The following is a 27,517-nucleotide window of genomic DNA, read 5'->3' as shown; positions in this document are numbered from 1 at the left end:
TGTGTCCGCTCTATATCTCTTAAACCTCTTGAAGGAATTTTATAAAACTTGGGTCAAATGATCACCTCATCAAGACGATGTGCAGAACCCATGAGTCAGTCATGCCGGCTCAAGGTCAAGGACACAACTTGGGGTCAAAGGTTTGAGCCTTCCATTTTGTGTCCGCTCTATATCTCCTAAACCCCTTGAAGGATTTTCATCAAACTTGGGTCAAACGATCACCTCATCAAGGCGATGTGCAGAATTTATGAGTCAGCCATGTCGGCTGAAGGTCAAGGTCACAACTGAAGGTCAAAGGTTTGAGCCTTCCATTTCGTGTCCGTTCTATATCTCCTAAACCCCTTGAAGGAATTTTATAAAACTTGGGTCAAATGATTACCTCATCAGAACGATATGCAGAAATTATGAGTCAACCATGCCAGCTAAAGGTCAAGGTCACAACTCTCAAGGTCAAGGTCACAACTAAGGGTCGAAGGTTTGAGCCTTCCATTTGGTGTCCACTCTGTATCTCCTTAACCCCTTGAAGGATTTTCATCAAACCTGGGTCAAATGATCACCTCATCAAGAACTCATGAGTCAGCCATGTCAACTCAAGGTCAAGGTCACAACTGAAGGTCAAAGGTTTCACCTCTGTATCTCCTAAACCCCTTGAAGGATTTTCATGAAACTGGTCAAATGATCACCTCATCAAGACGTTGTGCAGAATTCATAAGTCAGCCATGTCAGTTCAAGGTCAAGGTCACGGCTAAAATCAAAGGTTTACCCTTTCACTATCCATAGCAGTGGCGGGGGATTTAGCTGTCTTTCAGACTGCCTTGTTAAAAGAAAAAAGTAAGTTTTTTAAAAGTCAAATATCTCTGTTCCTATCAAAGCATAAAGTAGTATTCCAAAACAATATATACTCTGAAACCAAATCTCTATGTCATTATAAGTAAACCCCTTTCATATTTTATCGTTATGTTTTGTAATACTGTTATATTATCATGTATAATAAGTTACCTAAAGAACAGAATTTAATTAATAATAATTCTGGTTCTAGCATATGACAGTATACTACTAAAGCTACTGTTTCGAATTTCTTAAGTTTGTTCAAAAATTTTCAATTTGAAAAATACATTTGGTATCACCTTGACAATTGATTTTTTTGATTCATTACGAGACATTCAAATAAGTATTTATTCAATATATGGCATTTTTGAAAAGAACTGTTAATTATCAACTACGATTTCGATAACAATTTTCACTAACACTAAATAACAACTGCTCCCTAGGACAATATTTACAATTCTATTTTTAGACATACATCACGTGACAATTGCTCCCGAATTTTTGTACCTTAGTAGATTTGTTTCTGTTATTTGTTCACCCTGATGAAGACTCGTGAAGAGTCGAAACGTCGGTCATTTTAATAAATCTGTTAATTTTAATCTGTGTTGGTTGTTAGTTCCACTATCTTATCTTACTCTTAGTAATTGATTTTTTTTGTAAAATATTCATGTGAAGAATACAAACAATCTGGAAAAGCATTATGTATCCCTCATGAACAAAATCAGAATTTTACATTGAAAAACATCTAGCATCAAAAATTGTCCTGCTTTTGGTATTTCTCAATATCACTTTGTATCAAACTAGATACTGTGAATTTATTACTGAAAAAAAGATTTGGCATCAATTAAGGTAAAAATTGTACCTATACAAATATGTTTAATAGTATCGGTCTGTGTTGCTTGATCTACTTTCTTTGCATTCTGTATAATAGTTTTAAAGTTTTTAATGTAGGAGACACAGCCTTTGCAATATGACACTAGTTTGTGATTTTCATATTTATGTAGTTTATCAAGTTTTTTTCAGATTTTCCTTTGAAATGTTTCTTCTGGTTCTTATGACTTCGTCTGGCTTGATATTCCATTTAGTATGATAAAAAGATGTGCCACGCAAATAAGAAGAATTTCCTGATTGGGAAGTTAGGTTTCCAAATCGGGAAACTCTGCTTTTTTGCAGTTCATTCAGAAAAAGGGCAGATTCAATGTGAAATTAAAAAAATACTAAGACATTTAAGAAAATTCTGAACGGTAGAAATCTAGATATGTCTTTTAATTTCAATATGGCATATTCAATTTTGAGATCTCATGTATAGTCTTATGCATGGGGCATTTTTAATGAACCTACATAAAATATAGTGGTTTTACTTCCTGAATGGGAAGCATGTTACTATAATAAGTAACAAGTTTCCTGTTCGGGAAGTAGGGAAAAACACATAAATAATTTCCCGATCAGGAAGTTTCCCCTACTGTTATATATTGTATGTTTTGATCAATTAAATTACATAATGTGGTTCCCGGCTGTTACCCTTGTATTTCTACGTTTTGATCAATTTATGTGATTCCTCAGCTACTTTCCTTATATTTTCTATGTTTGGATCAATTAATGTGGTTCCCTGCTGCCTTCCTTATATTTTCTATGTTTGGATCATTCAAAACCTTGGTTAACTTGAGTGTTTTGCTAATCCCCTAGTGACCATGGGCAAGCATTGTTATATAGCAATTTCTTTTTTTAAATCTTGAAAGAGCCTTGCCAATACTGTTCAGTAGTTAATATCTGTCAAGAAAAATCCTTCACAGTGTATATCTAACAAGATCAAAGCTATATACAGAACTGATCATTGATTTCAAATATGAATATGAAATTCCAATATACAAGACCTGTACCAAGTTATGTACAAGGAAGCCCTGTTGTCCTGATTACTGAAAAGCTGTCATTAAAAAAGCTTCTAGATGAGGAAACTGCTTTTATTATATAAGTTTGTACTGCATAAATGTCTTCAATATTTCCAAACTCCAGATTCAAGCTTCATTCTGACCATTACATACCAATCATGCCAAACTCAACACATTCTCTTTTCCTGAGATCATCTTAATGTTAGATAGCTGCAACAGTCTTTGACATTAAAGATAAAATAAACTTTAAAAGTAGCATAATCTTCCCTATATCTGACCTCTTCCTTCATTCACAAGCAAACCAACTCCCAACTCCTATGTCTACGAGATCTCTTTATGTAAAACATTTAAACACAATTAGTTTGCTATCTGAAGAAATGAAAAAAAGTTCAAAGCGAGTTAATAGCCTTTGGATAATCTCCACTCCCCAAGCCAATGGGATAAAAACTTGCACCATTAACATGTGACAAGCATTTACAATTACAAGCACTTATAATTACAGAGTCTTTGTTTAGTCATTATGATATGAAGACTGATTCCCATTTTCTTAAACTAGAAAAAAAAATTCTGCATAGATAACAGAACGTTTTCATTCATAAATTTCTGCCATTATAAGGGTAACGAGGGCAGACCACCCTGTAAATGGATGACAACCCTTTCCTTCACCAGTTTTATCATTATAATTCTCCCAAATGTAACCTGTCTGCTCATACTGTTTGTATATATTCTTAACGACATTGTTTCTTAATTCTGTGTAAATTTCAGCCGCCTGTTTTTGGTAAGGACCGCTAACTGTTCTATAAAAATCTAAGGCACTTAAAGCAAGATAATTCATGTTTATCCATATTGCACCTCTCCAATAAGGTGGGTCGTGCTCGCTGTTATATCTGTTGTACATTGTGGATGATTGTCCCAGTGAACGTAATCCAAAATCCGTCCACAGCAGACGGTCACTTCGCAAGTCAGTCATGGTCCTCATTAATTTTGGAGAACTTGGTTCTACTATTTTAAGCAAGAATGGAAACAAACTCACATATCCAAAAGCATTTACAAAGCCAGGTTTGGGATCTGCTAGTACTACACGTACTTTATCCATATTCATTGGTGGTGGCCTCTGCCCTGGTTCAAGATTTTGCGGAGGTTTTGGACGTTCCAGTCTCACTTTATCTGAATGCAGTCCATAATCGCTGTACTGTTGCTTTGTATCTGACCAGTGCAACTGATCAAGAATTCCATTGTTTGTTAAAAGTTTATGTGTGGCTAGATATTCATTGCCATTTTCACCAAGGGAGCTTGCTATATCAGCAATCAGCCCTGAAGCAAGTGCCATCCAACATCTAAGATCAACATGATACTCATTGTCAGTTGGGTGTGACGCCCTGGGATAGTCATCTAAACCAGATGTTAATGTTTTAGGGTTTAGTTCTTTATTTGTTTTGGAATCTCTGCCCCTCCATCTGTAAGTGAATGGTTTGGGACCATCTTGTGTCGTATTATACCACTGGAACCATGCTTTCAGTCTAGGAAAAACAGCCATTAGGAAAACTTTGTCCTTTTCCTTATCGCTGCTCAACATTCCTTTAATAAGTCTCTGAAGTGGGAGAATAAGAGTTGGCGGATTGGCATTTTCATTGTGCTGGACGACAAATTCATCTGGAACTCGTGCTCGAGCTTCCACTCCCAATATTTGTTCTCGAGGAATCCATCCCTCAGAATTTATTAAATCTAACCAGTGAGATAGGATGTCTTTTGATATTTCTGGATCCCATTTGCTGATTAACAAATTATGGAACCCTTCATCCCATAGAAAACCCCTCGGGAAGAAAGAGCGTGATGGGACACCTGTGTACAACGCTGTATTCCAGTAGCGGACTGGTTCCTCATTGTAAGATGACTGTACCAAAGATGCTCCATAAAAGTATCCGATACTTCCTACCATATTACTTAAAGCTGCCTTGGCAAACTTTATCTCATTATCTGAAAAGCCTTTTGAATTCAAACTAAATATTTCCTCAAATCTTTTATCAAACTGAGAGATATGCTGAGATAAAGTAGCATCAAATAAACTTCCAGAAAGTTTGTCTGGTCTATCAACAAAGCTGCCCGATTCAAATACAACTTCCATTTCAAATGGTAATTCTGTGGTTACCTGATACACAAGGAAATTAGCTCCACCCTCTGCCTCTCGGGGAACCTGTCTACCTCCGAGGACAAAATATGGAACTTTTCTAGCTTTATCCCATGCCTCAACTCTAATACCATTCATAATGGCTTCTTTCAGTTTGTCAAGACCTGGTGCATATGTTAAGAGATAGTTATGGCGATATGTTGAGTCTGATTTTGATTTTGGAAAATTGAGTTTGAAATAGCCAAGTTCTTCTGAGTAACCAGTTATTGCATTTAGTCTTTGGCCAGTTTTGGAGAGGACAGGCTCAATCTGGCCCTGACCATCCAATGCTGTATAAAACATCAGAGATACCAGCCTCTTTCTTTCAGGAAACTGAAATAAAGAATTCAAATTCTTAGTCACATAAGCATACTATAAACAATCATGCTATAAAGTTTGATGGCCATAGGCCCACGCATTCTCAAGCTATAGATTCTAAACCATTATAATCTCTAGGTCACTGTGACATTAAGTTGACTTTTGATCTCCCAATCTCCCTCCCCTCCCTCAAAAAGAGAGAGGGGTCATCTCCTGAACATAGACAATAATGTTATGAGTTTTGATGGCTGAAGGCTCAAACATTCTTTAGCTAATGATCAGAAACAGTTTTTGTTTTAAGGCTGTTGTGTCCTTGACTTTTAAAATACCAGGCCTACTAGCAGGCCTGAACAAAAATAAAGGTTTTTATAAAGGCTCCAATCTATGGAAATAAAGGCCTTTTAGTGTAAAATATTAAAAAATATAGAGTAAACAAAGGCTATTTTTGTCGGAATTCTCGTTGAAAACACATAATATATACAGGTATTTACTAAAAAAAAAGTTTATTTATAATAAAATTTATATGGAAACCCACACTCTAAAACAACAGACATCAGAAATAGGCATGTTTGATATTATCTCATACTGTTTGAATTATACATTATGATTGATATACATACCTAACTTAATGGGTATTCCTACTTTCACTGCACATTTATATCACCTATTTTTGTATATGGTTCCTGTTTTATACATTGTAGTGTCTACATCAACTTTGCTCAGAATGCTGTATCTTCACCAGACCTTGTCCACTGTTACCATAGTGTAAACATCATGTCACCAGACCATTTCAAGCATTCAGCTCCATGGTACCTTATGCTGAATACATGGAACACCCATGGTCTAGTAAACACTACTGCAAACATCTACATGTATGTGGTCTGGTGAACACAACAGCATTCTGAAAAACTCAAGATGAAAGATACACAAGCAGTATCCTAATAACAACACTTAAAAGGGGGGAAGAAATACAGTAGTATAACCATTACTTGCTTTAAACTGGCACTGCAAGCAGTCTGAACAAAAATATAGGTTTTGAGTGAAAAGTACAGGCTATTTGGCCGTTTTAAAGGTTTTTTTCAGAAGATTTAAAGGTTTTAAAGGTTTGCTCTGAAATTAAAGGTTTTTAAAGGTTTTAAAGGTTTCACTAGAAGGCCTGAAATACTGATGCTCTAAAAGGTAAAGTCATCTAGGCTATCATCCTATAAATTTTACAGTCCTTGGCCAAAACCTCTTTCAGCATCATGGATGTAATACTGCTCATTGACCAAAAAAGAAAGAACAAATCAGAGGTATCCATAAACCTTATAACAAAGTTTCATTTATGCACGTATGTGACCAAATCCGACAACTTTTACTTCATTTTTTTTCTTCAAAAATTGGAAATCAGCTGAAAAAAGGAAGAGTCACATCCTTCAAAACCATTTGAGCCACGCCATGAGAAAACCAACATAGTGCATCCGTGCAATCTGGTCAGGATCCATGCTGTTCGCTTTCAAAGCCTATTGCAATTAGAGAAACCATTAGCGAACAGCATGGATCCTGACCAGACTGCGCAGGCTGGTCTGGATCCATGCTGGTCGCAAACGCACTATGTTGGTTTTCTCATGGCGCGGCTCATTTTCAGTCTTGCGGTCACCATTAATTTAACCTCTGATGTAACAGCCCCTAAAGCAATAGGAGTCAACTATGTAGAGGACCACCCAAGGAACATCAAGGGCAAGTTTCATCAAAATCCATTCATTGGTTTTGGAGGAGATGTCGTTTAAACACAAATGTTGACGAGGGATGACTTGACTGACGGACGCACGCACAACTGACGATGGACACAGCGTGATCACAAAAGCTCACCATGAGCACTTTGTGCTCAGGTGAGCTAAGAAGTGCAAGAAATTTTTTTAAAGTTTCCACTATATGCATATAGCAAACTGACCACGCCCTCTGGCAGCCATTTTTTTTGACAAATCATAATAATTTGAACAGTCTTGGTAGAAGGTCACAAATAATTGGGCCAGCAATTTCGCACAAGAAGTCTTTTAAAGGTTCAAATACATAAATATATGGAAAAGTGACCACGCATCCCTCCCACCCCATCCTGCAGACATATTTTGTAAGAATCAGAATAATTTGAAGTCTTGGTAGAAGGTTACATAAGGCCCATTTGTGTGACATTATTTCAAAATCTGATCAGACAAACCCTTTGAACAACTTTGGTAGAGGACCATCCAAGTTTGATCAAACTCCATTCAGTTTTGGAGATGTTGTTAAAAGAAATTGTTGACAACGGATGGACTGAAGCACGCACGACGGACTATCACAATAGCTCACCATGAGCAAAGATACCTTGTGTATATTACTGACCGGCTAGTGATTCAGCAAGTGCATATTACTGACACAGGCAAGTCAGTCAATAAATGTTTCATAATTGTCAAACTGCTACTATCTGAGTATATAGACAATACTTACTGGGTGACTTTAAGAATAATAATAACTTTATCTTAAAAAGTTACCTTGTCATTTGGTTTAGCTGTAATTCTGGCAGTCCAGTCACCCCCGTGCTCACCTCCAAGTCGCTTCACAAACTCTGTTGTAATGGTGAAGTCAGTATCATGAATCTCTTGTACTCCAAAGTTAATCCCATCATGTTTCAACCAGCCATACTTCGGCAACCTGTCACCCTGGTCAATATTGTACAGAGACTATTAACAGTGCTGTTTTAGATAACAAGTCTTACTTCATAGCCATGTATCGGTATGCAATGTCTTCGAAAATCAAACTTTTTTTAGACGTAACTTACGCAATTTTCTTTGTGAAACTCACTGTTGTCTTCATTGAAAATTTATTACCTTAATTGAATTCCTGTTTGATTCAAAATTAAGTGAAATCAAATCAACTCAACCTTTAAATACAATATATCTCAAATTCCTCTTGTTTTTAAAGTAGCTTTTGGCCCAACGCTCTAGACCACTGCGCCACCATGGAATTTTCTAAGTATAAAGATTAAATAAGTTATCCTAACCTTAAACTTGACCCCAATGACCCCATATAAAATCCCAACCTTGGTTTTTCTATAAGCTACCAATAGGCCAAGTTTAATTTTAATACATCAATGCAAACTAAAGTTATTGAGTGGAAACCATTTATTCTATTTTTAGCAACAGCGATCTTGACCTTGACCCAAATGACCCCAAATGCAATCCCAACCTTTGTCTCCTTACCATCTATTTACAAGCCAAGTTTGGTGTCTATAGCTTGTTCCAAACTAAAGTTATTGTGTGGAAACCAAGTTTGATGCCTGCCCACCCACCCGCTTGCCTGCCCGTCCTATGACATACCCCAGTCTAATAACTGGTTTTTGTAACCGGTTTTCTACAAAAATCTAGTTAATAAAAATATTTTGCCTGTTTAAGAAATAATTTTGTATGTTCGTGTTATGTTTAATAAGGGTCCATCTGCCCTTTCAAGCACAGTATAGCATTACGCTATGCAAGAGTATAGACCTCCGGCATGTCACCATGAAGAGAATTCAAAGAGAATTTTTAAAGCAAAAAGTGGTGAAGAAAATTTACCTCTATGCAATTTCCATAGAGTATTAGCAAAAAAATCCAAATAATTTTGAATCCAAAAGTGAGTCACAGCCAATGAGACCATAAACGACAGTGACCCGAGAAGAGGTGTGGTTGCATGACAATGAAACAAGTTTTTATGCAGCACTGCAGTTTATATGAAAATTAGTATGCTGCCTAAGGGATAATATGAATATAAGCAGTATTGTAATCAAATTTGTCAAAGATTTGCATTGGAAAGTATATTGAGTGCTCAGCATGAAACTATTGTAACTGTATATAGATAAAGAACAAGACACAAAGGCCTGAGCCCAAAACATATCTTGCCAAAATACAGCAGAGATGCAAGTTTGTAAAGTTATTATTACCTCCCTTTGCCTTTCTCTGTTGTGCAACCATGTTAGATTGAAAATAGATGAATTCCAAAGCTACATGCTGTTTTAAAGCTTGACTTTAGTTTCAGGTAGTTGAAATATCCCAATATCTATCAAATGCAAATGTAAAACTAGAAATTACATTGAAATCTAAAGAAAAAGTCTACCTTTTTAATAAATACGTTATATTAAAGGGAGGTAATTTCACGAAAAGAAATAAAATTTAATATACATTTAGAGTAGTGATCTAACTTCATGTAATGGAAACTAAAAAATGTCATAAAATGTTGTTCAAATATGACTGACCACCTTTAAAAGTCAGGGGTGGCGAAATCTGATTTTGACTTGCTTGTCTGTTTTTGTCAATTGCTATTTTTTACTTGTCCGTTTGATAGTTATATAGTAAATTCTGGTCAAATTTCACTTGTTCATACAAGCTTTAGGACAACCTGGGCAATACGGACAATTTAATTTGCCGCCCCTGGACTTCTAATGAACAGACTTGGATTAGCCATTTTAGTAGTGTTTACCTGATCACACCAATGCCTGATTGGTGGTGGCATTTGTCCTGTCAGCTGATTCAACCACATGAGACCCATAACTGGAGACCGAGGGCTTCTAGTTCTCATTCCAAAGTATGTGTGTGGCCGGTAAGATCCCCAAAACCTGGCTGGTCCTTGCTTGGCTGATGAACTGTCCTTTGTCAGCATGGTAGGGGTGTATAGTGGTGTCTTCACTTTCTCTTTCTGATACATCCGATATCTAAATAAAACATTAGACACTGGAATAATGTTGTAAGTCTTACTAAGATGCTGTCATGATAATCAGCATACATGTCCATCCGGCCAGATTTCTGATAAAGTTTTCACTATATACCATAGGCAAATCAAAACTATTTCAAAAGGTCACCAAAGGATCACTTGTGTAAAATATTTAAAAGCTGTTTGGTTTTTTTTATAAACATTTTTTCTACTTTTGGCTCTTGGCAAACAAGTGAACAATTTGGGAAGAGAACTATCCAAGGAGCATTCACTTCATTCAAACAGTTCGAGAGGAGATGTTGTGAAAAAATTGTGAGGACGAAGGATGGTGAGTGATCACAAATGCATATCTAGAACTCTTTGTGTTCAAGTGAGCTTAAAACTGTCTAGCCGGTTGTGTTAAAGGTATTCATGGATGCCTTGAAACTACACATCTTTAGTCTCTTTCATCACCTATCAGCAACAGAATGGTATGAGTAGCAATTTCTGTTTGTGTACAGCAGCTGCTGTCTATCAGAATGTCCGAAATAAGTTGTACCAATGGCCTGGCTGAGATAATCTAAAGCATGCCCTTGTTTTTCATACTAAAAAGAAAAGTTAGAAACAACAAATTATTTCTTTTTGTCTTTAACAGACACCATTTTAATACAATCAATTAAGGTGTTAGATTCATAATAGCATCCCTCCTTTTGAAGAGTATTCAATTTCTATAATAAACCTACTCTGACTTAAATTTTTTAGGGCGCATACATTTTTTCCCCCTATATTCCCTTTTTCTATTAAGGTTTTACTTTTTTCAAGACTTATTATTGATTTATTGTACAAAAATGAAAAAAAAATTTCATTTGATAAGTGATTTATTGCTGTTCAAAGTGCCAATTTACCTCTGAAACAAAAGAGGGCTGAGTTAGACATCCTTAAATATACTGAGTTACATGGGGTTTTCTATTTTGCCTTTACTCTTTAGATTACATATTGTGGAAGGAATGTAGGTAGGTTTTACATGTACTTCTGCCCCAAGGTTATTTTGAATGAAGTGAGCAAAATTTAAAACAGTTCCACAGGACTTGACCTTAGTTTTTCAATGTTCAACTTCAACTTGGCGGAAATCCAGGAGTAAGAATTCTGTCCCATTAAATCCTTTTACTTGAGGCACTCTACAAACAAGAGAGCCACGATGGCCCTATATCGCTCACCAGAGTTGATTGGCCTTCTGACCTAGCTACATTCTGACCAAGTTTCATAAAGATTGAGTCACAACAGTGACCTCTAGAGTGTTAACAAGTTTTACCTTTGATTCAACCAAGTGACCTAGTTTTTGATCCCACATGACCCAGATTCAAACCTGACCTAGAGGTCATCAAGACAAACATTCTGACCAATTCTTATGAGTTTCAAACTGAAACTGTGGATTCTATAACATTAACAAGATTTTCCTTTGATCTGGCCTACTGACCTAGTTTTTTTGACCCCAAATAACCAGTTTCAAACTTGACCTAGAGAACATCGATACAAACATTCTGACTAAGTTTCATAAGGACAGGGTTACAACTATGGCCTCTAGAGTGTTAACAAGCTTTTCCTTGGATTTGACCGAGTGACCTAGGTTTGACCCACAAGACATAGATTCAAACTTGACCTAGAGGTCATCAAGACAAACATTCTGACCAACTCTCTTGAGTTTCAAACTTAAACTGTGGACTCTAAGAGTGTTAACAAGATTTTCCTTTGATCTGGCCTACTGACCCAGAATTTTGACCCCACATGACCCAGTTTCAAACTTGTCTTAGAGATCATCTATACAAACATTCTGACTAAGTTTCATGAAGATTGGATTACAACTGTAGCCTCTAGATTGTTAACAAGCTTTTTCCTTTGATTTGTCCGGGTGGGCTAGCGTTTCGACCCTACAGGACCCAGATTCAAATTTGAGCTAAAGGTCATCAAGACAAACATTCTGACCAATTCTCATGAAATTTATAAAGGCTGGGTTACAACTGTGGCCTCTAGAGTGTTAACAAGCTTTTCCTACGATTTGTCCGGGTGACCTAGTGTTTTACCCCACATGACCCATATTCAAACTTGACCTAGAGGTCATCAAAACAAACATTCTGACCAATTCTCATGAGTTTCAAACTTAAACTGTGGACTCAGAGTGTTAACAAGATTTTCCTTTGATCTGGTCCTGAATAATTAAAATTAATTAATTATTTGTCCCCAAAACCAAGTAATTAATTGTGATTTAATTGAGAAGACTGCCAAAATAATTGTACTTAATTAAATATTTTAAGCACAACCCTGTTATGGATAAATATATACATCATTTCCTATCCAAATCCAATGAGTATCAGTATCGTTTCAATCCAAAAGTCTGAAAAAAATTGTTTTCCACGATTCCAGCTGATGCTGCAAGTAAGACAAATTTTTAAAACATTGTTTAAGGTAACGTATCTCACATAAAAATAAGATAAAAGGATATATCATCAATTTAGCATGAACAGTATTGCGCTCAAATAAAAATGATAAGTAAATTGTAGGAAACTGATTGATGAAAGTCAGTCTGCAGCAGGTGTAATAACAAGCAGCTTACACATCATTTTTTCACACTGGAGACCAAATTATTTTGTAGCAATGCAATTTGATTGCTTGCTAAATCAACAATTTGTTTACAAAACACTGTTTTTTTTACACTTGCACATGCTGACAATGAAGCGGAAAGTGTCAAAGATGTAACCGCCTCACTGATTGGCCAAATACAAATGTACAAATTACTACTACAATCGCTTCTGATTTTTCAGATAATTTGATTCGCTTTCATAGTTCTAGCGAAAATCTCACTAGTACTTGATGTACGCAGAGCTTAAATTATGCCATGAGCGTGTAAATTTTAAACCATTTTGACATCATGCATATTGTCAATAGTCCAAATTGCAGTAATTAGCAAGTGTGGATCAAAAAAAAATCGGGCTATTTGAATTTTGCTTCATTACAGACACAATTTATTTTCTGTCAGATTTTGTACATGTGCACTGTACCCATGGATTTTTGAAGGCAGTGGCTAGGGGTCCAGTAACCGGACCTCGAGACCCAGAGTCAAGGTCTGATTACCGGACCTCTAGACAACCCGTGTAGGACTGTCTAGAGGTCCGGTAATCAATATAAATAATGATTACTGAAAATGGTATTTGCAGACATTTAACTTTCATTTAACAGTCAAAAACAGGTGATAATCTTGTTTTCTTTTCAATGTTTTAAAAACATTGGAAGAGACCAAAATTAAACAAAAGTATTTTAAGACTTTATTCCTGAGAGAAACACGGTCATGAAGTAAATGAAGTTTAATATTGAATTTTATCAGTGGAGAATGAGTCTAATCAAAACAAGCTAAAATATTCTTACAAAGTAGAGCAAGTTTAACCAAAGAAGCACAAAATACAGTTTAACAAGTCTATATAGACTTACTACTATCAATTACAGGGTTTGCATTAAAGCGGGAAATACTTATATTTCCCAGGACGGCAGGAAATACAGGGAATTCCCGGGAAATACTGGTAATTCCCGGGCAATACTGGGAAATATATTTCAGACCAATATATTTTATTCTTTAGATAAGCTATACCCACCTAGAATACTTTCATAATCCCTTCATACCAATCCACTTGTGTTAATATTACGGTGAGAAGTCAATGACAATACACAATTGGTAGGGATCAGTGACAATAACACACTATGCCTCAGGCACTGGTGTTGACCATATCACATGTTACAAACAACTTGATAGCACCTGTTTGTATTATTTCAGTTAATCATTACAAAAGTCAATTTAATTCTCTGAACTTTTAACTACCTATAATAAATGTCTTATAATGCCTACTATTTGTTTTTGATTCAATTATGAGCTTACTTAACTTTTGGGAATATGGATGTCTTGTATCCCAACAGCAGCTCACCATTGTAAAAAGAAAGCGTCTAGCCATCTGGTAACCGGATGCCCAACTTGCGTTCTAGCCGTAATGATTGTATATAGTTTTAACTGTTATTTACTTAAGATATTTATACTTATCTGTGAACAAAATTGTGTGAATATATACCGAAGTATGTTTCATCTCTGATAGATACCGATTTTTCAGTCGATAAAACAAATGAGATCCTGTTTGTATACAAATCCATTGATATTCTATTTATACCGTTCATCTGTAATGTCGTAATTGACATTGACGTAACGACATTAACAGAACACAACAGTGTATTTTGTTTTACAACAATATTCATGTCATTCATCATAACTGTGTGAAATGATAAGATATCATAAAGAAACTCCTGAGTACTTGAACAATGTCCATGTTTCGTACTCACATCACATGTTGCGTATGGCAACATTGTCATCACGATCATAGAAACAAGCTGTCTCCATGGATGACACTGCCCCGATGTTTTGAATAATATAATGCCATTGTTAGAGTTTAGACTTTGACTACGGAGCGTCTTCCGAAACACTCGACTACGTGTCACACATTCAGCGTAGTTATTAAATCTGCAATACAAAGATTCGACCGCATCAAGCACATCATGAAAATGACCTTAATCTAAGTGACTGACCTGACACGACTGGTCTGCACACACAGTGTCTTACTGTGTACACATCTGCAATTATTGAAATCATCATCGATGACAAGATTGGACCGACATCCTAATGATATCTAAGTCTAATGTGACCTTGACCTTTGACACGACCTGGTCTTGCGCGCGACACTCGTCTACTGTGGACACATTCATGCAATTATTGAAATCATCATCGTGACAAGAAACCGACCCATCACACTATCCTAATGTCTAGTGTGACTTGACTTAGCAGGACGGTCTTGCGCGCGACACGTCGCTACTGTGGCATTCATGCCATTTATTGAATCCATCCATGATGACAAAGATTACCGACACGCCATCAATGCTTTTAGTCAAGTGTGACTTGACCTTTGAGCTACACCTAGTCTTGCGCGCGACATCGTCTACGTGGTACACATTCAGCCAAGTTGAACCATCATCGATGACAGATATGGCGACCGAAAATTGCGACAGAAAGACCGACAGCGTAAAACTATATCTCCTGGGCATAAACACTAAATAAACAAAAGGAACACTCAAAAGTCATTAAACGCCAATTTAAACGTTTTATATTATCTGTTTACATTGGCACTATAGAAAATATTCTCCTCTGGGCAGTGGACACACCAGATATTTTGCAAGTAAATCACAAGGTCGCGGGCATGGTAATAATGTAGCGGAGCCTAAGAATCATACTATTACCATATTTTCCCGTATTAACACCCCCGGGGGCGTTACATTTTTCAAAGAGGGGGCGTTTATTTGAGGTAAAAAAATAAAAATGAAAATTTTTACAAAACTTAAAAACATCGTTCAAACTAGCTGTAAAGTGTTTCTGTGTTGTTTAATCCCCCCAAAACGTAATTATTTGGCATCCAATTTAATGCAGTGTGTGTTTTATGCATTTAAATACGGTACCTCGTGTATTCCATGTCTGACTTTTTGACACGTTCGCGACACTACACATTACGTCATGACCCAAACAGCTGTGTACTCCGATAACATTTTCCTTAGTATATGCGAGTAGCTAATTGCGCAATACACAATGTCAATGGTTTGACACGCTGCTGTGCCTGCTTTTAAATTAAAAGTTCTTAAAACTGCCGAAGAAAAGGGTATATCGTAAACATATTGCTGCAAGTTTGTTTAAAGTTGGCAGGAAGCATGTGCGCGAGTGGTGTAAAAACAAATCAAAAATGTATTTACCGTTTAATTTTCTGTTACGTACCGTACTTAGTACAAATGTTTTGGACTTACGGTACATGGACTGTTTTGAAGTGTGTTTAATTTTTAATACATTGGACTTTAGTACTGTAAATTACTTATTATGTGGACTTATAAATATGAGGTAGGTGATTTTTTCCCGTTCTTGTTGACTTTTTTTCCCTCCAAAATGGGTGGGGGGCGTTAATTAGAGGGGGGGCCTTAATTCGGGAAAATACGATACTTAATATTTTCTATTTGATAGTTATCTAACATGTTAAAATTCACTGCTCAGTATCATGGGTGTATTTTGAGGAGATGGTCAGGGGCCCCTATCCCTTCATCCCCAATAAAATCCGTCGAGTTAAGACGTTTTGATGTTTCGCCTGATAACAATATTTCATTCATTTTTGTGTAGCTAGGGATGTTACTTAAAATTTTGTGTCCTCTAACCTATAGGCACGACTTAATTTGCATAATTAATGAGGACAAATGCCGATCAGCTGGTAGACGAACTTAAAAACATTGCAAATATTTGCTTAATTCATGGATTTTTGCAATTGATATGTGAAAAATACGATTTTAATAAATATTGACAGATATTTAGCAATGTAACTGCAGGTAGGACATTTCACAGATATTTATATCACAAACTGTACATAGTCACACACTTGCGAAACCCAATAGTGGGAAATCAATACACGGAATATTATGACACGTATGACGGAGGTAGACACTTCCGTTTTAAACTATTCTTAAGCGACATGCTGAGAACTATGACAGCTAAGCCAACTGGGACGGTCGTTGAGGATGCTTTAATTTTGACATTTCAAAGCAGTGCCAGTTGGGACAATAAAGATTGTATATGAAATGTTATACCGGTATTGGCCACACATGACTGGGTTGCCAGCAATAGATCAAGAAGGTTTGTGATTTTTGTTTATTATTAGACTACCCTTGTTAAAACGAAGTTTATTAACTAAACTAAAGTATCCAAATGCGAAATTAAATACTTCAATGAAAATCAAATTTTAGTTTTCTAGATGCTTTGGACTTGATTCGTGAAATCTTGATTGATTTTAATTGAATTTCTAATCACTTATTTTTGAAAATCCTTACAATGGAACGCGTACAAATACTCCTGATTGCGCAGCCTAAGTGTGAGTTACATGAAACTCGATTCACTATGACTAGGTGCAAAGACAAAGTCAGAAGTATGCACTCTACAATTCACCTTTTTAAGAAGAATTGATTTACATACCTGAGTATCTCGCAGCGAAAATTAACATACTGCTACAGTGAATAATTTGAGTTTCTATTGATTCTGATTTTTTTAGTTTGCACCGTTAAACGAGCATTTTTAGTGATCACATTTCTTCGACGAACTCTTGAGATGTCCATGCTGCAATCTTATGATGCTAAGCGTAAAACGTTTAATTTCCTAAATTGAACATATTTTCCTAATGCTCCGTGTCGTGTCACAACATCAAGTAAGGGAAATGACTCTCAATGTATTTGATAACGTCCCTTTGCCGGTTAATTCTGGCTATTGTCCGTGCAATCCGTTATATTCCGTATCAGCAGAAATCCACATTTCTATAGAAATGCCCCCTCGTGAAATAGTTACGCCCGACGTAAAACAGCCCATCAGGCAACTCTTATTGTTGCAGAAGTAGTCAGAGAATGCAAGGACAATGGTATATCTTGCAATCTCATTTTCTGGATGCCAATGATGCTTTGACATGGGTCATTGCTTAGAATTTTGCATAAAGATTCAGAGTATTAACTTCTACCAAAGAAGTATATTGCTCTTTGCTTCTACAAAATATATACCAACCAGCTGCTAGATCGTCTGGAACAGTCCAATTATGACGTTTCCGCAGGTAATATATGTTGTAGCGTCAGTGCCTGTGTAGACGATGTGACATTGAATTCTAATGACTCGACTAGCTTCTCATCAGTATGGAATATGGAAAGGTATATAGGTTGCAACTGTTAAGCGTAAAAAAATGTTTGTTTCCGGTATCCCGACCTACCCTTAATGTTTGGCTCGACCCTAAATGTTTTTATGGCCTTGGAGATTTTTTTCAACTGCATTTTTTTATCTTTAAACATGGTCAGTGATGTTAGAAATCAAGCTTTAAAGACATAAAGACATAACCCCTTATTTGCATTAATTTTTTGACACACAAAAAATCTGAAAAGTCTCACTTAGAATAAAATAAAAAAAAAAGTCAAAACAAAAAAATTCCGACCAACCTACTCTATTTTTTTGAGCATGTTACCGGAAACAAAGATTTTTTAGACCTTACAGGGTGAGAAAAAATGTGTAGCCAGACAGGGACTTGAACCCAGGGCCTTGGAATACCGTTCTGTTCTGGTGCTCTACTAACTGAGCTATCCAGCCACCTACACATTTTCTCCGTTTTTAGATATTCATGGTCTATGCTGTGACACAGCCCAAGAAAACAGAAACTGTGTACTTTCAGGGAACAAATTAAAGGCAGACATAATGGAACATGACGAGTTATACAGCAAAGATATTCCATGTATACCTCACACACTCAACTAGGGATCAAGAGGTGAAACTCTAGCGGAAACAACAAACAAGAGGGCCAAGATGGCCCTAGGTCGCTAACCTGAGAAACACATCATGACAGTGTAAACATGTTTGACCTAGTGATTTCATGGAAACAAATATTCTGACCAATTTTCATTAAGATTGGACCAAAAATGTGGTCTCTTAAGTGTAAACGAGCATTTACTTCAAGTGGACCTAGTGACCTAATTTTTGAGCCCAGATGACCTACATTTGAATTTGACCTAGGTTTGGTCAAGGCAATCATTCTGACTAAATTTCATTAATCTCAATTGAAAGATACAGCCTCTATCTTATACAAAACGTTTTTATTTGATTTATCTTAGCGACCTAGTTTTTGACCTCAGGTGACCCATATTAAGACTTGACCTTAATTTTATCAAGGCTATCATTCTGACCAAATTTCATGAAGATCAATTAAAAGATACAGTCTCTATTGCATACACAAGGTTTTTCTTTGATTTGACCTAGTGGCCACAGATGACTCATATTCTAACTTGACCTAGATTTCGTTAAGGCAGTCATTCTGAATAAATTTTATGAATATCCAGTGTAAAATCCACCCCACTATATTGCGTATACAAAGTTTTTCTTTAATTTGACTGAATAGCCTAGTTTTTGACCTTAGATGACATATATTTTCAAACTCCACCTAGATTTCATACAGACAAACATTCTGAATAAATTTCATGAAGATCCGATGTAAAATGCAGCCCCTATTGCATACACAAGGTTTTTCTTTGATTTGACATAGTGACCTAGTTTTTAACCTGGATAACCCATATTCAAATTTGACCTAGATTTTATCAAGGCAATCATTCTGACCAAAATTCATGAAGATCAATTGAAAAATACAGCCTCTATCGCATACATAAAGTTTTTCTTTGATTTGATATAGTGACCTAGTTTTTGACCCCAGATGATCCATTTTCAAAGCTGGCCTAGTTATCATCAAGGTAATCATTCTGATAAAATTTCATGAAGATCAGTTGAAAAATACAGCCTCTATCGCATACACAAGGTTTTTATTTGATTTGACCTAGTGACCTAGTTTTTGACCTCAGATAATACATTTTCAAACTTGGCCTAGTTATCATTAAGGTAATCATTCTGATAAAATTTCATGAAGATCAGTTGAAAAATACAGCCTCTATCGCATACACAAGGTTTTTCATTGATTTGACCTAGTTTATGACCCCAGATAACCCATTTTCAAACTTGGCCTAGATTTCATCAAGGTTATCATTCTGACCAAATTTCATGACGATCAGTTGAAAAAACAGCCTCTATCGCAAGCCAAATGTTGACAGACGACAGCCAGACGACGGACATCGAGCGATCACAATAACTCACCTGAGCATGAGCATTGCTCAGGTGAGCTAAAAAAAAAACAACAGGCTGACAGTAACTTCGAGTGATCTCGAAAGACCACATGCAGTCTATTGGTCCCTAGCCTGGTTTGCATGTGGTTGGGGTGTGGGTGTGGAATGGATTGGATCCCGCCACAATGCATTTATTCAGTTTATATGTTCTACAAATGTTACAATATGGGTTAATTAGAAATAATTTTACCAAACAAACAGATTTTATGATTGCCAAATCATGAATAGGCCTACTAGTGATGCTGTAGTGTGACTGGCCTTGGACAAGTGTAAGCACATATCCATTAAAAAGATCCTGAGGATGTATTACAATTTTTGCTTACAATAAAATGATTTTATTGAAAAGAAACTAATAAGAAAACAAATGTTTTTAAAAAGAATCTGTATCAAGCAGCAGTTCGTTTGTAAATACGAAGAAACTGAGGCGAAAGTATTCATTATTAGAGGCAAAAAAAAAAAAATTCTGAGTAAAGTAAAGTAAACACCAGCATTGCAGAATACTGGAACACTGCGGTTTCTGAGCTAGCAGAAGAATCTACATCCTTGAGATTTATGAACTGCATTTTGACATCTAATAAACATCCACTACTTCGTATCCCAGTTCAATCAGCCAGAAATGCCAGCAGTCCAGTCCAGCTGAAGCTTTTGATAGGTACATACATCTGACAGACCACAAGAGCAGCCTTTGACCACCAAAATGATAATAGATTTTTATCGTATATGTAATCGTGGATGAATCTAATTAATGTTGTCTTTATTTCAGTAAAAAGAACGGGTAAACTACGGAATGATATTACCGGGAGACTTCAAAGATGCATTTTTCTTCAATAGTTGCTTCAAGAATCATCACATTCTGACTGAGATCTCACCTACGACGTACACTGTGTTTTGATACCAGTTATATTATATATATTTTTTAACTAAATAACGATTCTGACATGCATGCATTTACATATTCGTTATTTATGATGATGGCAGGTGTCTCGTACCGTACAATATTAATGCAAAAGGCATTCGTTCGTTCATTCACTGTCTTCGTCATCTTTCTGTACTTTATGTTAAGTAGAAAAACATTTTCATGCCTGAATACAACATTATATTTTACGGCAGCCGCAAACAAGACCAATCTCGTTGATACTTAACAAAGTGGACCCCCACCGTACATTAAAAAGAAAAAATCACAATTTAGCAAAGCATTTTTGACATTATTTTTTAGCTCAACTGAGCCAAAGGCTCATGATGAGGTTTTGTGACCGCTCAATGCCCGTCGTCCGTCAACATTTTCTAAAAAAGTCTTCTTTTTTGAAAACCATGGAGCAGAATTACACCAAACTTCACAGGAATGATCCTTGGATGGTCCACTTTCAAAATTGTTCAAAGAATTTAATTCCATGCAGAACTCTGGTTGCCATGGCAATCAAAATGAAAACTTTAAAAATCTTCTTGTCAAAAACCGCAAGGCATAGAGCCTTGCTATGAAAAGAGGCCCCATCCCGGAGGTCCTAAGTTTTACATAGACTTATATAGGAAAACACTTTAAAATTCTTCTTGTCTAAAACCACAAGACCTAGGCCTTTGATATTTGGTAGGTAGCATTGCCATGTAGTCCTCTACATAAATTGTTCAAATTATTACCCCGAGGTGAAAAGAAGCCCTGCTCTGTGGGGTCTCAAGTTTTACATAGACTTATATAGGAAAAAAGTTTTAAAAATCTTCTTGCCTGAAACTGCAAGGCATTGGCTTTTGATATTTGGTATGTTGCCTTGCCTAGCGTTCCTCTACCAAAAATGTTCAAATTATGCCCCTGGGGTGAAAAGAGGCTCTACCCCGGGGGTCCCATGTTTAACAAAGACTTATACAGTGTAACTTCCGAAAACCGAACGACCTCCGGACCAGCCTAAAAGTTCGGTTTTTGGAAGTTTCCGGAATTCAGAAGTTTGAAAGTTAGTAGCGCGTGGTGAACAAGATTTATGTTTTCTTACACGTAGGCTGAAGGAGATTTTTATCCTTTTTAATTTTACAATTTACATTAAGGATAATAAATACATAAATAACAAATATATAAAGAAACAGCAGATCTTTGATAATAGCATTTACGCAAACATTTTCCACTTTCGTTTTACCATCTTTTGAGTCCCGAGTTCCTCAACATTAAATTTTAATTAATGTTGATTATGCATTGTGTAATCGATGTAACTAATCATTTAAAACATCTATCTTTCTTTCGTTCAAACATTAAGAATGTTTTAACACATAAGTTATTTAATTCATCACGTTTTCATCAATTGAATATAAATGAAAATCATCGATAATTACTTCCTTACTTTTGCATCAAATGATCATTGTGATTATATAGCGTGTCAAAATAAATGCGCACCGCTAATAAATAAAGAAAAGAACATATTGACAGCGTTTCTGGGTTATAAGGTGACACTTTTAATCCAGCAAATATTTTGCTGTTCGGTTTTCAAAAGTCAATTTTAGTGTTAAAATATAAACGGTGCTTCAAAAATCGTCCGGTTTTCAGAATTCGGAAGTTCCGGTTTTCAGAGGTTAAAAATATATAGAAATAAGAACAGAAGAAAAACGGGACCTTGAGTTTCGTGCGGGTTTCAAAGGTTTCCGGTTTTCAGAAGGTCCGGTTTTCGGAAGTTACACTGTATAGGAAAAATAATTCTTATCTGAATGTTCAAGGCCTAGGCCTTTGATATTTGGTATGTAGCATTGCCCAGTGTATATTGGAGTGGGCTTGACAGTCGATCAGTCTGATACTTAACTGAATCAATAATAGCTAGGGCCTTGATATTTGGCATGTGATATCAGCATTATAATGTCTACTGTAATTGTTCAAATTTTTACCCTAGGTTCAAAATTGTCTGACATGTATAAGATATGGGCTAACATGGAAGTAACCTAACTCTGTACTTGTACAATCATGTTATACAAACAAACTTGAAGCCTTTTACACTGGTGAGCACTTTAGGGTCAATGACCTTCTTGTTTTATGTTTCAGCATGAATAACTGTTCTTAACAGTAAGCAGACTTATTGTCCTTGAAAATATTTTAAACTGATAAAGAAATAAGGAAAATTCATCATGGAGAGAGGTTTTATTTTGCACATAGTATCATAACTTCCTACTTTATTCAATATACAAAATGAAGACACAATCGTTACACGTACTCTGAAAGCGTTGTCATGGACACCGCGGAACATATGAAGACAGGCTAAAGGGAGATGTGGCTGATTATAACACTAAAAGATATTAAAGTTAAAGACAAACTGACACAGTCAGATATAAAGTGGTGAAATTGCAGATGAAATGTTACAATGGGATCAATTAGGCAATATTAGAAGATGTTATTTTTCGCCTTCCGAGTACATTTCAGGTTACACTCCAAAGAAATTCTAAGCTACATAAGACTGAACTGCTGTTGAGAAATATTGTCAATAGAAGGTAGGGCCCATATTCGACAAAAAAAATGATGGAAATAGTAGATGACTTTTTGTCTCCACATGATATCATTTCCGTCGTGTATAAGACAATTCTTAAATTCTTAACCGTGAAACTGCGAAATATCAGAAAATAATCGATATAAAAGCTCTGTATCCGACTGTGCTACGCCAGAAGGTTGCAGTGCAGCTATAAAAGCCCTGAACGATTTATGTGACGTAAATTAAGTATGCCGACGTTAAACGTCAAATATATGACGTCTATTATGGTAATAAGAGAGGACTATGTGGCTGGGTTGTATCGTCATGTGTACTAATAGCGAATATCAAATAGCAGTGCATTAATTAAATTACATGCGAGTAAAACTACGAAATCATGTTTCATTCATATATCCTTACTACGGCCCAATTATCAAAACTTGATTTGCATGTATGTAAATTTTCATTAACTTTTATCATCTGCTTACAGTATACAGTAATTTGAATTTTTAGCTTTAGCAGTTTGCTATTTTCATGTTTTTCTTATACTGAACCAGCCTGTATGTGCTTTACTGCTAACTTTTTATCTTTAATTTTATGCATCTTAGCTTTAACCATGTGCTTTTCTTATCCATTTAGATTGTTTGTATTGTTAAAGGATAATCATGTTATGTCAGAAAATATATCTTGTATTAGCTAATGTTTACATGTTTGTTATAACCGATGCTAAATAAGATTATCTTATCTTATGTCGATTAGCGATGGTAGACAGCGATAGCTGGATGATAGGATAAGATATTTGAATATTGTACAATTTAGTCCAGGGAATTATTTTAGCATATATGAAATTCGGAAGGTCATCGATCCTATTAGTCAAATGCCATATACCCAATGCTAATATTTAATGCTACAAGCCAAATGATGAATGCTTCTTGTCAAATTCTTTACCATTATGTGTTAAGGAATATCTGTTTAACTGATGAATATAACTTTCAATTGCAGTAAAGACTGTCTACAGTGACCAACCTTCGGAGAATTTAAAAAAGGTCATTGTAGACAGGGAGTCTCTATAATCTGGCTAGGTGAAGTCTTGGTTTAAGGCAAATAAGACATGTTCTAGTTAGCATTTTTATTAACCCTTAGCCTGCTGGCGGCAAGTGATTCTGCCTTTGCGACCAGTGCAGACCAAGATCAGCCTGCACATCCGTGCAGTCTGATCATGGTCTGCACTGTTCGCTATTCAGTCAGTAAATTTTCAGTGAACACCCCTTCGAATGATAAATGGTATTGCCCAAATTGAATGATGGACCAGTCCATTTTAGATATTTAGCAGGCTAAGGGTTAAGGACTTTTAAACACTCCATGTTTTATCAAAAGACCTTTAAACAACGTGGAATATTCTTTAATGAATTCTCAGTCTGCTTCACTTAATTTTCATCGATAAGACATGGCGCAGTTATTAAGATCAAGAACCGCACTCCATGATTTGTATTAGAGATCTCTTTAAGAGTATGTAACAAAAAGTCGTTATAAAGGTATGAAGTCTTGGTTTGGGGCCAAGAAATCATTGTCGCTGTACACATCTGACAAAGGGTCGCTAGAAACAAGCCAATTTTAATGTGAAATGGATCGCGAGGAAATAAAAAGGTCGTTGTTGACAGAAAGTCGCTGAAAGCAAGGGGTCGCTAAGGCAGACTTTACTGTATATGAAAAAATATTGTGCAATGTTCTAACGATCCCGCGGCCCGTGGTTTGAGCTTCGTATGACATCAGTACTGTATTTCGAGGAAATGGACTCTCAAGTGATTCAAAGCCGCCTGAAGCTTTCATCATAATCAGGCTAGTAAAATAAATTAGTAAACTAACAAGAGCTATCCAGCTAGTTATCGGCTGAGATAATGTATCATAAACATACTGAGTAAGTCTGGTGAAGATTAAATAAGAACTGTTCAAGTAAGAGGGCGGACAAACTGCAGACTGCCTAGCTGTCCCTTGATAATGCAGCCAGGACGTTTTTTTACCACACATGATCCTATCACCCCATTTCTGGTTTTCTTAGAAAGCTCTGACTCTACAGGAGGTTCAACATTTACATATTCTTGAACACAGTATATATTAAACAGTTAAAGCAGTATTAACCCTCTTTGCCGAGAACTAAGTAATGCTTCATTGAAGTAAAGTTTGCTCTGGCAAAGCTTTCAAAGTTTCTGAATATCCTTTTATTTTCAATAATTGAATGAAAAACAATTGTTCCATGGTTTCAATAATTTTATTACCCAAATGTCTTTTATCATAACAAATATGCAGAGGAATAAGATAACATTTATACAAAACAAAGACATCCAGGGTGTGCTGTTTTCAACAAGTAAAACACAGTTTGTTTCTCCCCTCCATCATAACTTAGGTATTTATTTAGATATATTGATAAGATAAATGGAAGTTTGACATTATGCATGGATACTGACTTTTCTCATGAAGTCTGAAGGAATTCAGAAAAAAACTACAGGAAACAAAATGAAAAGTAATTACTTAAATAAAATCCAGAAGACAAGTAACCTTCCTATAAAGTTTGAGGATGAAGAAATTATACAAGAGATTTTTGATTGACTAGAAACTGGAAAATCCTGACAATGTATACAACTCAATCGAGTTACAATTACACATAACATGTAATGGAACATGTCTTGTAAAAGTCTCAGGACTCCTCAAAAATCAATATTAGGCGATATTTGAAGGTGTTATTTTTCGCCATCCGAGTACATTTCAGGTTAGGCTCCATAGAAATTCCAAGCTACCCTTAGGGGAAAGAAACTGCTCAATTATTGACCAAAACACCTAGCATGCCTAGCAGAAATATTTCTACCAAGTCTAAACAATATCCACCTAAAACATTAGAAGACAAAGCACTGGGGAAGTGAAATGTTCTTACTACCATATCTCCACTAACAAGAGATGTCAGATAAAACTTCTAATTAATCTTGTTGGATGCTTTATTTAACCTTTAGCCTGCTGAGCGGCAAGTAATTTTGCCTTTGCGACCAGTGCAGAACAAGATCCGTGCAGGCTGATCATGGTCTGCACTGTTCCCTATTCAGTCAGTAAATTTTCAGTGAAAACCCCATCAAATAATAAATGGTATTGCTCAAATTGAATGATGGACCAGTCCATTTTAGAAATTAGGAAGGCTGTAAATGGACAGAACTGTGGAACAAGGGTGCCATGACGATCTTATATCACTCTCCTGTAGACACTGAAAAGGCTTCATGATTCTCTACACAATCAGTGCTATATGCCGAATATCTAAGCTCTAGGCTTTGAGAGTTTAAGTAATATAAAGAAATAAACCAGGAAAAAACTAGACGAGCAACTGAAATAAAATGTACACAAAAACTTCAGTTTAAGAGTCTGAGTACAAGTGAACAAGAAACTTTAAACCTGAAATTCTAAGACAAATGTGGATACAAAATTTAACTGACTTTCTGTATCATAAGCTGTATTAAAGGGAACAACACCATAGTTTAAAGGCGAACAAATATGTTGAAGAAGTTATTTGATCAAGGGCTTTCACCAAGTAGAAGTGTTTAAACCTCAGCAAAAGTAATTTCCCTATCACATCATATTCATGTAAAAGATACGTGAAAGTTAAACAGGGAAACAAGAGAAACGAGACTAAAAAAAGACATGGGTATAAAAATGGAATTAAAATTGTAATACAATTCAATGAAACATAATGTGGTATTAAGAAAAATACCATTTACACATTTTGTGCAATTACAAAAACTAAACAAGAGCTGTCGATGGACAGCAATGCTCAACTATTCAACAACCTTGTCACTAAACACAGTTAATTGAATGAACACTAAAGTTGAAAAAGTGGCATAATTTTGTTTGTTTGTTTTGGGTTTAACGCCGTTTTTCAACAGTATTTCAGTCGTGTAACGGCTGGCAGTTAACCTAACCAGTGTTCCTGGATTCTGTACCAGTATAAACCTGTTCTCTGCAAGTAACTGCCAACTTCCCCACATGAATCAGAGGTGGAGGACTAATGATTTCAGACACAATGTTATTTATCAAATAGTCACGGAGAACATACGCCCCGCCCGAGGATCAAACTCACGACATTGGTGAAAGTTGAGAAATTTTGGAAATCCTGAATTATATATTAAAGCGTGTACAAATTATCAACATAATGACCAATGTTTGCAAGGTCCAAGGCCGAGACTGACAATTTGTAGAAATTAACTAAGATAACAGTGCAGGAGTATTTCTATGTAAAAAAATGTCACCTAATTGTGAAAGAATTTTATAAAGGTATGGATATGGACTAAGCCTGTCATTTTCAGATTAACTTGATAATTGCTTCAACATGTTGCCATGTTCACAGAATTATGGTCACA

General features: G+C 36.0%; 1 protein-coding gene across 1 annotated transcript; it reads right to left on the bottom strand.

The window, feature by feature from the left end:
• Positions 1–643: 643 nt before the first annotated feature.
• On the bottom strand, positions 644–14,289 carry LOC123546800 (mannosyl-oligosaccharide glucosidase-like). The gene is made up of 4 exons (XM_053550482.1): positions 14,260–14,289; positions 9,673–9,954; positions 7,713–7,880; positions 644–5,217 (listed from the first exon to the last, which is right to left on the bottom strand). Exons 1-4 carry the CDS (start codon positions 14,287–14,289, stop codon positions 3,307–3,309), a joined length of 2,391 nt encoding a protein of 796 aa, XP_053406457.1. The 3' UTR covers positions 644–3,306.
• Between the last annotated feature and the right edge of the window lie 13,228 nt (positions 14,290–27,517).

The sequence above is a fragment of the Mercenaria mercenaria genome, chromosome 9 (genome assembly GCF_021730395.1).
Source record: "Mercenaria mercenaria strain notata chromosome 9, MADL_Memer_1, whole genome shotgun sequence".
NCBI lineage: Eukaryota > Metazoa > Mollusca > Bivalvia > Venerida > Veneridae > Mercenaria > Mercenaria mercenaria.
This window is presented reverse-complemented; position numbering and strand designations above follow the sequence as displayed.

Coding starts and splice junctions, on each gene's coding strand:
- LOC123546800 (XM_053550482.1), bottom strand. CDS start 14,289: ATGACAATGTTGCCATACGCAACATGTGAT. Junction 9,955..14,259: donor TGCCATACGCAACATGTGAT/GTGAGTACGAAA, acceptor TTATCATGACAG/CATCTTAGTAAGACTTACAA. Junction 5,218..7,712: donor CAGCTAAACCAAATGACAAG/GTAACTTTTTAA, acceptor TCTTTATTTCAG/TTTCCTGAAAGAAAGAGGCT.